Source organism: Biomphalaria glabrata, chromosome 13, assembly GCF_947242115.1.
Source record: "Biomphalaria glabrata chromosome 13, xgBioGlab47.1, whole genome shotgun sequence".
Classification (NCBI taxonomy): domain Eukaryota; kingdom Metazoa; phylum Mollusca; class Gastropoda; family Planorbidae; genus Biomphalaria; species Biomphalaria glabrata.
Genome location: NC_074723.1, coordinates 35,902,947 through 35,915,769, shown reverse-complemented (window position 1 = coordinate 35,915,769; position 12,823 = coordinate 35,902,947). Strand labels below are relative to the sequence as shown.

Here is a 12,823-nt window from a genome sequence, read left to right as displayed (position 1 = left end):
GCTGCTTAGCCATAGGAAATACTGCATTCCTCATTCAGACTCGAAGACAAGTCTTATTATAGCATGAGCTCTATCCCCATCCACTGAATGGTATTTTGACAAAGGTTTTGATTATTTCATGAATGCAAGTCAGATTCCTACCTGAGACCCTGGTAATGACATGCTTTCCTCTCTCCATAGCTTATATGTGAGTTCTGCCTAGAGCATTGGATTACATATATTGAATTTTATTTCCAAAAGGCATTTTAAAAAAGTATTGACATTAGTTTAATGTCCACACAAGCTAAGAAACTTTTAAGAGAGAACTTTATGTGAAAAAAAATTTGGGGTAATGTTACTTTGGGTTTGGTCTTCTCTTGACACAGATAACAACTGAAGACAATGCTTACATTGAGTATATTTTAAATATAGCTGGAGATAGCTTTTTTTTTCCCCTTAAAAATGTGGCTTTTATTAAACAAATATGCACAAGTCAAATTATTTAAAACTGATGTGAAAAACAAATATGCATATGCATGCAATAAATTATAACTCTCATTAAGTAATGGACAGAGTGTGAACTATGGTTTGCTACCTGGTTATATGGTATTGTCTCTAGATATGTTGTCCTTAAAGTCTTGGGTTCAAACCCTTCCTGCTGCAATCATCCGCTATTCTGATTAGAATGTTATAATCCTTAAAATTCTGAGGGAACATTAAAAACATGTGAAATATACAAAGTTTGAAAATTCAGACCTCAACTTGGGACGATAATATTAACATACTTGCCCCATCCCCCTAAACTCAACGTGAGCTTTGCAAAACATACATGATGACATTCATCAGTTTTCATTTTATTTTAAGTTGACGGTATTACAAATTAAACAAATCATTTTTGTTTCCTCATAACTTTGGATCAAATTTTTTTTTTTTAAATTTTGTTTTGCTTTTTAAAATATTTAAATCCACACTTATGTTGTAATGTGATTTAACAATAATTACACAATAAACTTAAATACCAAAAATAAGGACAAAAATATCTATAGTTCTCTACATGAGAAATATGTTAGACACAAACACACGTACAAAACATAGTTATGTATCATTCTTGATAAGAAATAATACAATGAACATAAACAATGTGACCAAAACATTTTGGGCCAAAACAGCTGCGCCAAAATGGTTGCCCCAAAACAGCTGCACCAAAACGTCCCCTGCATCATAAATGACAATCACGCTAAAACAGCTGCACCATAACGTCCCCTGCATCATAAATGACAATCACGCTAAAACAGCTGCACCAAAATGTCCCCTGCATCATAAATGACAATCACACTAAAAAGCTGCACCAAAACGTCCCCTGCATCATACATGACAATCACGCTAAAAAGCTGCACCAAAACGTCCCCTGCATCATACATGACAATCACGCTAAAAAGCTGCACCAAAATGTCCCCTGCATCATAAATGACAATCACGCTAAAACAGCTGCACCAAAACGTCCCCTGCATCATAAATGACAATCACGCTAAAACAGATGCACCATAACGTCCCCTGCATCATAAATGACAATCATGCTAAAACAGCTGCACCATAACGTCCCCTGCATCATAAATGACAATCACGCTAAAACAGATGCACCATAACGTCCCCTGCATCATAAATGACAATCACGCTAAAAATGCTGCACCAAAACGTCCTCAGGCACAAGCACGTTCACTTGATAGTACTAATACATTTCTTACTGTCACTATTCTGGCCTTTTTTTTTTTTTTTGCTATCAATGTTTGCAAACACAGTTATGCATTTACATTTTAGCTATAAGCAAGTTTGTTTTGTTTTTGTATTTTATGCTTTGGACCTTTCTTTTTATCTGAGTAAGCAAATTTCTTTAAATTTAAAGAGATATTTAGGAGGACATTTAATGGCAATGGTGGTTTTTCTTAAAATGACTTGTTTTTTTTATTAGGATGTTTGAGATCTCTCAGTAATTTTTTTTTTACCAATCCACAGAAAAATAATGCCAATTTTGAAGAAGAAGAAGACCATCATTATGAAAGTATTTACGTGGAAATGGTTGACCAAACTGTGAGTTATTCATTTGTTAAAAACTTTGTAAGTCTTATTTCAAGTTTATCTAAAAAGTCAAAAAAAAACAACAACAAAAAAAAACACACTAAAAAAACCCCCACAAAAACTGGAGGTGCATACTTTTAATTTTCTCTTATTAAAACAAATGTCTTAAAAGAGATATTTAACAAAACATTTATAGGCAGTTTGAATTCACACCTGGGAAAGGCAGAATAAGGGGTGACTGAACTAAATAGAAAGTCATCTTGATTGAAAGGATAGGGTTGTTGCTAAAGAGCACCCATGTCTTGAACAAATGTGATCTATTAATGTTACCTACTAACTGGTTTAGCTAAATATTGTAACAGTCCCCATGTGATTTTATTAATAATGAGTTCCCTTATGACCTATAGCAAGAAATAAGTTATTATCAACTGATCATTGTTTAAGGTGTGCTGATACCCTCTTCCAGTGGTTAATAGGTCCCTACTTATATTTCCTTGGTTATTAAGCATAACCTCTAGATATATAGTTACAGGAAGATTTAACTCAATGGCTCTATTTTCAGTCAGAAAAATTCTCTTTTAAACCCTAAGCAGTGAGGGGTATCTCTGAATAAATAAAATTCTTAAAACATAAAAATAAAAAAGATATATAAACATTTTAGAACTTATACTAATAAATAAATAAACAACTTTAAAAATAGATTGGTATGTCTATTCTTTTTTAATGTATACTTTTAATATTTTTGGATTATAAAAAAAGTTCTATAAATATTTTTCCTGATGGGGGGCTTATACACTGGGTCAATGGGCTATTTTGTTTTTAGGCATATAATGAAGAAACGTTTTGAACTGCAGTAGGAGCTAATGGGTTAACAAAATCTCGAAAGGCAATGGATGCGCCCAGATAAGTCACTGGTTTTGGTTTAGTCTTGAAACGGGGCAGAATCTGGTGTGGCTAATCAAGTCAATTCTAGAGCGGCAGACTTTGCCACAATTCATGCATATGTAATAATGTATGCATCTGATTCAGGGCTAGCGGACAGGGCAGCTTTCTTTTTTCCCTTCTTAAATAAGGCTGCTTCGATTCTTTTGTTCTCAGCTAGGGTTGTCCCAACACGCACAGTCTGTCTCCATATCATAAATAAATAGATAAGAAACATATGTCATAAGGCAACCTAATGTCTCATTTTAAGACTAAGACTGCTTAATTGATCCTTATGGAAATATGTTGTGATTACAAGGACTCTTTTATCATATAAAGACAACACAACATAAATAGAACAGACACAACATAAAGAGTTCATTCAGCGACTACACACAGGCATCTTGGTCCTTTTCATGTTTCCTGATCGAGTGGCGTTGATATAGTCTGACCGAATGAGGTACGAACGAGTTTATTGTACCGTTCTGCTTTTGTTTTGATTGACAGCAGTTGCCCACTTCGCGACGACCTGATGTAGTTCTGATGGAGTGGGTGGCCATTGTCTTCCAAGATTTTTCGATTTTTCTTAGACACTTTTGTTCAAAAGTTCCTTTAAATATGGTAATGTTGTGAGTGTAATTTTTGATGTCCCTTTTATGATGTTTTCTAGAGGGCGCAACAATTTAGATGAAACGTTGCCTTGCCAACAAGTTATTCTGTATGTTAGCAGATTTTGTATAGTGGCGCCATAAAAAGTATCTAGGTTCTTCTTATTTAGTTTAAAGCTATTGAGTTTGTGTAGAAAAAAAGTCGCTGGGCTGTTTTCTTTTTCAGAGTTCCCATGAAAGCTTGTTATCAATGATAACACCTAGATATTTATATGCGTTTACTTGTTCTATAGATTTAGTGTCTATTTGCAGTTCGTGTATCGTTTGGTTTTACTTTCTGAAATCTATTATAAGTTCTTTAGTTTTTGTGACATTCAGTTCTAGAAAGTTGTCAGTGCACCAGTTTGTTAACTCTTCTATAGAGCTTTGATACTGATTTTAGTCTTCTGAAATAAGACCGACAATGGCAGTATCATCAGCGAATTTATTGAGTTTAACTGAGTCATAGATGCTTCTTATGTGTAAAGAGTGTACAGTAATGGAGAAAGTACACAACCTTTTGGAGCACCCGTACATAGTACTCGAGTTGACGATTTGGTGTTGTTGACTTAAACATACTGAGGGCGTTGGGTTAAAAAGTTTAGAACCCATGCTTGTACCTAAGGGCTGACATTTAAGTTACTCAGTTTGTTTATCATTAGATATGGCTGTATGGTATTGAAAGCCGAGGAAAAATCTACGAAGAGGACTCGTGCCTATGTTTTGGGTGTATCGAGATGCTTATAAAGCTGGTCAAAAAGCAATAGAATTGCATCCTGAGTTCCCCATAGCTGCTTTGTATGCAAATAGGTGTAGGCTGTTATTGTCTTTTGCTACAAGTTGTTTAAGCACATATTTTCAAAACATTTCATAATTATAGGTGTTAGTGCTACTAGGTGGAAATCATTTAAGCTATCTAATTTTTGGTTTCTTTGGTACTGGTACGATCTCAGAAGTTTTCCAGATGTGTGGAATTATGCACTTTTGCAACAAGTAGTTAAAGATGTGACAGAAGATAAAAGAGATTTGTTCCACACAGCTTGCCACTAATTTTGTCTGGTCCAGAAGCTTTTGTTACGTCTACTCTTTTAAATAACAGGGTCACCTCATCTTCAGTTAGAAATTTGACGTAGGGCTCTTGTTTTTCTTTGGTCAGAGTGTTGAAAATTTCTTTGTGTAGATCAACAAAATCTTTTTTGTCGAAACGAGAATAAAAATTATTGAGTTCGTTGGTGAATTTCTCCCCACCATCCACTGAAAGTCGTTCTCGTTTTGAGGCGCAGCCTGTTATTTTCATTAATCCCCCCCAGCTTGCATTTGATTTGTTATTACCAATGAAATTCTCTCAATTTTTTTCTTTGTTTTTTTTCCTTTCAATTATTGCTTTTTTTTTCAGTTTATTTTCATTTGCATTTATAAACTCTTCGTTGCTAGCCTTATACTTTGTTTTCTTTTCACTAATGAGGTGTTTGATTTTTTTGGTCATCCAGGGCTTATTGTTTCCATAGACTTGTATTGTTTTTGTTGGAATTGTTAACTCCTCGCAGAATAGTAAATACGAGTTAACGGTCTCTTTTAGTTCGCTTATGTCTGGACAGTTCTCAATAAAGATTTCCCAGTTAGTTTTCTCAATGCATCCTCGTAGTTTTTCTACAGCCTCTTCAGACCACATCTTGACCGTTTTTATAACTCTCTTTGTAGTTTTAAGAGTAGGTTTGTAATTTGGTATAAGATGGATTAATACATGGTCAGATTCTCCAAGTGGGAACAAACTTTTACATTTGTAAGCCTGCTTAATGTTTACGTAGCATTTGTCGAGCGTTCTACCATGCCTTGTTGGGAGGGAGACGTACTGGCAATAGTTTGGCAGTGTGTTGTCAATAATCAGGTTGTTAAAATTTAAAAAAAACTCCAGTTATGATACAAACAGAGTCTGGGTGTTTTGATTCTACATCAAAAGCACATCAAAAATTATTTCCGCTGCAATCCAAAAAACTATCGCCCAGTATCAAATCTTCCCTTCCTGTCAAAGCTTCTGGAGCGCATCGTGTTAGCGCAAATTCTTTCTCATCTTGAACAGTACTGTCTCTTGGAAGAATTTCAATCTGCATATAGGAAGTGCCGTAGCACAGAGACAGCAGTGGTCAGACTAATAAATGACTTACTTCACTATTCCGACATAGGCCACATATCAATTCTTTCCATGCTGGACTTGTCCACAGCCCTGGATACGCCAGACCATGAATTTATGATGGCCAGATTCTCTGCCACTTTTGGTTTAGCAGGAATCGTCTTAAAGTGGCTCGTATCCTACTTGACTGAACACACCCAAAGTGTCGTTGTTAACGGGACAGAATCAACAATCTTACTCTTGAAGTACGGAGTACCCCAAGGATCAGTTCTAGGCCCAGTACTGTTCACTATGTATACATATCCACTCAGCGGTGTCATATGGCCAACCGGCATCTTATACCATTTTTTTTGCCGATGACTCACAGTTATACGATTCTTCAGTACCCTCAGAGGTGTCGCATCTGGCAGAGAAAATCAGTGGTACCGTTGCAAGGGTGAGCGATTGGATGGTTGAAAATAAGCTCAAGATAAACAAAGATAAGACAGAAATAATTAACACTTGAAACAACGTCTCAAAAGTCGAGAGCACAGATTCTTTTTTTATCACGAACTGTCAGGTTCCTTATGTCCATGTAGTGCGGAATCTTGGAGTTTTCTTCGACTCAACACTATCTTTCGACCCACACATAAGTCAGCTCTCCTAGGGTCTTTATCTGCAGCTACGCAGATTATGACAGATCCGACCATAGTTAACAACGGAATCAACAAAAACGCTAGCTGTGGCATTCATTCTCTCCCGCCTTGACTATTGCAACACTGTGCTAGCAGGTATACCTGATGACAAAATAGCCAAGTTGCAACGTATTCAGAACAATGCCACACGAATAGTCCTTAAAAAAACAAGACGAGATTCTGTTACTACGCTCTTGCGCACGCTCCATTCGCGTCCCGAAAAAGCGAGAATCGATTACAAGGTCATCACACTTTGTCATCAGTGTATATATTACATGCAGCATCTTTAGAGCCCTCGGACAGCACCGTTTGCGCTGGCTTGGAAATGTTCACCGGATGGAGGACGATCGCATCCCGAAAGTCATCCTCTGTGGTCAACTCGTGACTGGCACAAGAAAAACTGGTCGCCCCCACATAGATGTAATAAAACGTGACCTCAAATCAGTGAACATCAATACTGACAATTGGGAAGACATAGCTCTAGACCACAACAGATGGAGAGAGAAAGTGACCAAGAAAGCTATGGACAGTGAAAGTACATGGGTCTCAGCTCAGGAAGAAAAACGTACAATCCGAAAAACGGCCAGCTCCTCTACCACCGAAGCAAAAGCCACCTTGACCTGCGCTATCTGTGGACAGGAGTGTCTCTCCAAAATAGGGCTCCACAGCCACATGAGAAAGTGTGCTCTGAGATGAACCATAGTCGTTCTACGACTGAAGGAGGCCAATGATTGATATAAAAAAAGGAGATGCTCTTGTACCTTAGTGAACTGATTACTCCATGTGTCCCCCAGAGATCCCTGCGCTCAATGGACTCAACGCTTTTAGTGGTGCCACGTTTCTCCCTCAAAAGCTACGGTCTGTGGGCTTTTTCAGTGCATGGACCAAATGTTTGGAACTCACTCCCCATTGATCTCAGACAGACAATGTGCTACACCACTTTTAAGAAGAACATTTAGACTTTCTGTTTAAAACTTTTTTTTAGATTAGATTACTTTGTCATTTTAGCTGTCTTGTTTTTGTCTGTAATGTTATTACAGCGCCTTGAGCCTACATTTTGTTTGTTAACAGCGCTTAATAAATAAAATTATTATTATTATTAATCGCTGTGTTAGCTGTCGGTGGTATGTACACAACAATAACACACACCTGGGTGAATTCTCTAGGCAAGAAGTAAGGCCTAAGAGTGACACACATAAGTTCAATGTTAAGGTACAAATTTTATTCCTGATGTTCACATTCTTGGCGTTGCAGTATTCCTTGTTTATATAGATTGCGAGTGCTCCTCCTTTTGACTTCCCACTATTAATTGTTCTGTCTGCTGTATAAACATAAAATTTATCGAGACCTACAGAAGAGTCGGGTAATCGTATCATTGAGCCAGGTTTCAATGAAACTAATTAAGGAACACTCTCTAAAATGATAAGATGATCACATTAATTCTGCCATCTTATTTTGTAAAGACCTTACATTGCTTGTTACAATGGGTGGTAAGAAGCCTCTTTGTCCTCTCTTCTCACGTTTTGTGCTAGGGATTTGTTCAGTTAAAGCCTTGGGCTTAGGCTCATTATTAAGTTCCAAGATGGCAGGTGTGTTGTCCATACTGTCAAGCGTCTTACCACAAAACTCCACTGAAATACACGTTTCCACACAAATCCATTCAGGAAAGCCTAGCTGATGATACCAAACAAATTTGAATCTAGAAAGGCTAGAAAATATGTTATGTTTGGGAATACTCTAGGATGCAAAACATCAGGGTTAAAATAAACTGCCTGGCAATCATTTGAGGCTATATCTCTAATTAATTAAAATTTATAAAAATGCAATAATGATCAAAGATGTTCTTAGCCCAAAGATCTCAAGACCAGGGTACACTACACCCTAGTATCCAAGACGTACAACCATTGGCTAACAAGCAAATATCTACAGTACACACAACACACAGTAAGGTCCAGTGGTCAAACTGGTAACTTGGGAAAAAATGGCAACTAAATACACTTTACATGGCCTTAAAGGGAATCAGTCCTGTCTGTACAATTTCTCAAAAATAGTTAACTCCTTTTATGTCACAGTATCACTCCCACATATTAGACTATTAGATTCAATATGAATGGGGAAAATAGAGATATAGAAAAACGTACCACATAGAAAACTGCAAGCATGGCCAAGCATTTGATAGTTAAAATGCTTTATTTATTACTGACTACATTCTATTTCTTTTCCTTGCTATGAATGTTTGCAAACAAACAAATTTAACATCAAGTTGTTTTTATGTTGTTGCTTTTTTATATTAAAATGTCTTGTTTCACTAGAGGGTTTGAGAATTATTAAATTTTTTAATTTTTTTTTACCAATCCACAGGAAAATAACAATGATAGTGATGAATCCTTGTATGTTAACATGGAATTTCGAACTGTGAGTTTTTCACTATTTTTAAACTTTGAAAGTCTTATTTCAAGCTTATTAAAAAGCAACTTTCATTTTTTTTTATGACCAAAAAAAAAACAACAATACAAAAAAAAAACTAAAAATAAAAGCACAAAAACTGGAAGTGCAAACCTTTTTAATTTTCTCTGAGTAAAACAAAAATGTCCCAGCAGAGATATGAAACAAAAAAAAAACATTTTATAGGCAGGTTGAATTCACACCTGGGAAAATCAGAAGAGGATGTGATTGAAGCAAAAAGAGAGTCATCTTAATTGAAAGGATATCTCTCCCCCATCTAAGGTTAATATAGATTCACGATGAAAACAGTAATAGAAAAACAAGCAGATAATTTCAGACATAACCACTTATGATTATAGTCAACCATTTGATTGTATAAACGCTCTATTACTGACACCATTTGTTTTCTTGCTGTCAGTGTTTGCAAACACACACATGCCTTTACATTGTAACTGTTACAAGCTAATTTTTGTTTTGTACATCTGAAATGAAGAATTTTACATTTAAATCTAAATCTCTTGCAGGATGAAAAGGGAATAGTGAATGTCCAGCTTTGAATTCAGGGACTTCATCACAGCGGATGTTTTGTTTTGAATTAAAATGGCCTCTGCTTTTAATAGTTTTAAATATCTTAAATTTTTTTTTTTTTTTACCATTCGACAGCTACTCTAAAATAAAAACATTTAAAAGCAGCCAAAGAAATTAATTAAAGTTTACATTCAAAAATTGAAACTTTTATTGTGAATAAACAAATAAGCTTCATGATTTTTTAAATTTCCTTTTTAGGATCCTGTTAGATCTATCTCAGTAAGCTAATTTTTTTTTTTTTTTTAATCATTTTTTGTGTGTATGTATTTGTATGTTGTCTCCTTTACATTAAAGCTATTGTTTACAATAGTTCAAATTTATACTATGTAACTTTTTTAAAATGCATATTTTATTCATAATGCTGTTTTCTTATTAGTTAATTTCATATCCCTGTAAAAAATGTAATATTTGAGCTTTTCATCTTTATGCCTGAAATCTGCACTGTTGTTGGTCTGCCACTACACCATTAAGTCATTGTATTCATGCTCTTTTTTTTTTTTTGCCAGCAAACTATTTTTGCTCCTCTGTTGACATTCTTTCCTGGTGACCCGCCCAGTGTTATCTGTTCTCTTTTTTTTTTATCATTATAGAGATGTCTTCATATGTTTAAATGGTATATTTTCTCCATCAAGTTTCATTTTGTATAGCACCATACATTTTTCTTTCCCTATTATTTAAGCAAATGTTCTGTTTTTTTTTTGTTTTTTTATGTGCTAGTATCCAGATTTCACTTGCATATGGATGATTTTGTATAAAGCTTTCTTTGTTTTCCTTGATATATTTTTTGCTTTTAACTAAGTGTTGTGTTCTATAAAATCTCTGCTTCCTCTTTCTATTTTGTTTTTTTATTTCTGTCAGTAGGTCATTTTTGGAATTGGTCGTACTTCCTAGATATTTGACCATTTTAATAAAATTGCAGTAACTTTAATACATTTTCTTCTGTCAGATTGTCTCTTTTCATGATGACATACTGGGCATTGTTATCATTTTTTCAAGTGAGTAGTTTCTTCTATTTATGACTGCTCTAGCACTGTCAGCCGTATCTGTACCCAATAAGGCTATTCCATCGAAATATGCAATATATTGTAGATGTTGGCCATTGTAGATGTTGGCTGTATGTTATTCCTGTTGGTTGTAGATCTCTTTTAAATTAATTAGTAATTGTTCCCTTTGTGTTTATGTGTACATTCCTTATGCTGCTCCGTAGTGTCAAATTGAAACAAATGTATTAAAGCGAGTTTCCTTGTTTAATCCTAAATCCCTATGATTGTTCCCCCTGTATTATGACTATTTTTTATTTGTTTAATGTAATATGCACAAATCTTGTCAGTTTTTTAAGTATTCCAAAATCATATACACATCATAGAGATAATTACTTTTGATATCATCATAAACCATTTTTTTAGCCTACATAGAGTTGGTGTACTGGTAATTGTATATTCCTAACATTTTTGTAGGATACACATTACAGTGAAAATATGATAGGTTGTTGATCTCATGGGTTTGAAACTTCATTGGTTGTCACCTAATATTTCTTCCAAGTCATTTAGTAGTAAGGATCTTAAATGGGTTTAAGAGAGAGATTTCTCTGTAATTACATCACTTTAGTTGGGATCCTTTTACAAAACTTATAGAACTCAGTACTTCTGTCTGGTAAAAATTTTGTTCATGTTTTTTCTTCCACTTCCTATTTTAAATATGGCTGAGTTATTCATTGTTGATAATAAATCAATAAAAAAATTAACCAGTTATTTAATCAATTAATTTTGTGTTTTTATAGGAAAAAAAAAAGTTAACCCTGCAGGGATTTTGTGGCTCTTCCCATTAAATTAAATTTTTTTTTTTTTTTTTTTAAAAGGATTTTATTAGGTATTGGAGTTATATATGTGGGAATGCAGGCTTGATCTCTTGCAAATCTAAAATGATACCTATTTCCAGTCATTTTTCATCCATACCTGTCCAGTTTTTCATGTTTTAACTTGTGTCATTAGCTGTGTGCACAATCAGCTGGGGTGCCCCTTTAAGTTGTCTAGATAGCTGCCTTTACTTTCGAATAAGGTGCTCTAGCCTTTGTTTTTTACGTTTAAACTTTCGTATCAATATTTTTTTAGATATTGGGGTTGTTAGCTGTGTGCACAATCAGCTGGGGTGCTCCTTACAGATTTTCTGGTTAGCTGCCTTTACTTTCGAATAAGGTGCTCTAGCTTTTGTGGATCACCTCAAATTATGCAAGGCAGCAGGTTTGATTTTCGTCCAGCCTGAGTATTTTATTTCTCTGATACTAAACGCATCTAAGAGCTGTCCCTTATTAGCCACATGGTCAGGTCTTGAGAGGGAATCAGAAACTTTTCGTGAGAAGAAAAATTAAAGCTTGATTTTATACTATACTATTAGTGGCCATTCTGCTGATGATAAAGTTTGGGATTATTGCCCTTAGAAGGCCTGTTTGCTAATTTATTTACCTAAATGAATGGAATTACAACAATGAGATATAGGTTATAAACATTGAAAGGCGTTTTTGTTTTGTTTTTAATTTATTAATGCTAACAAATCTTTGTGAACACAATTACCAGTTTGCTACAAGCATTGAAAGGGTAGTATTTATTTATTTTTAATTCAGCAAACTTTGCATTAAAACAATTATTTTATAAACATTCACTTTAAAAATATATTGTAACCAAGATAACTGGACAGTTATTTTGTAAGGACACTGGTGAGTTGCAGTTGTGGACACCTTTATGGAATGTTACTTTCAATTTGCACTACCAAACTGTATTTACCTAAGGGAATGATAGTGTTATGGTTTGTACCTGCAGAATTAGAATGGACATTAAATGTGACATATATAAAACAGAGCTACAATAGAGTACTGGTAAAGAAATGATAACGGTTAACCCATAGCTTTTACATTGCAAACATGTGGTGATGGGCAGAGACCAATTTGTGGTCATTAAAATGTAAACTTCCCAGAGTGCTTTCTTGCTTTCTTTTATTTTGTGGAGTTCTTTGTACTTCAAAATGTAAAAATAGCAGCAGTCAGCTGTTTAGAAATCTGCAATAACAGTCAAACGCCAGCATCATGCACTTTATTGACAATACATTCATTATGTTCTATTTGCTTACAGAGATAATATAGTTGTATCCACACAATTTTCACCATATACACTGTATATTTTGGGATGAATGCACATTTTTAGAGTTCATGTAATTGGTGATGATAAATTAATATTATGGAAACAATTATATTATAGGCTTAATTTATATCAATCAATACAAACTAATCAAACTATATTATTTACAAATTTTAAAAAATTGTAACAGACAACTTGAAAATTTGAACTTGATGATAGATAAATTATTAT

The 12,823-nt window shown here is 34.6% G+C and overlaps 1 protein-coding gene across 1 annotated transcript in view; it reads left to right on the top strand.

Annotated features, from left to right (window-relative positions):
* LOC129922573 (uncharacterized) overlaps window positions 1-12,428 on the top strand; it is a 36,087-nt gene extending 23,659 nt beyond the window's left edge. The window contains exons 11-13 of the mRNA XM_056009220.1: window positions 1,993-2,067; window positions 8,790-8,843; window positions 9,398-12,428. Coding sequence (XP_055865195.1) covers window positions 1,993-2,067; window positions 8,790-8,843; window positions 9,398-9,430 — 162 coding nt within the window. The 3' untranslated portion in view covers window positions 9,431-12,428. The remainder of the gene's footprint in view (window positions 1-1,992; window positions 2,068-8,789; window positions 8,844-9,397) is intronic.
* The last annotated feature ends 395 nt before the right edge of the window (window positions 12,429-12,823 follow it).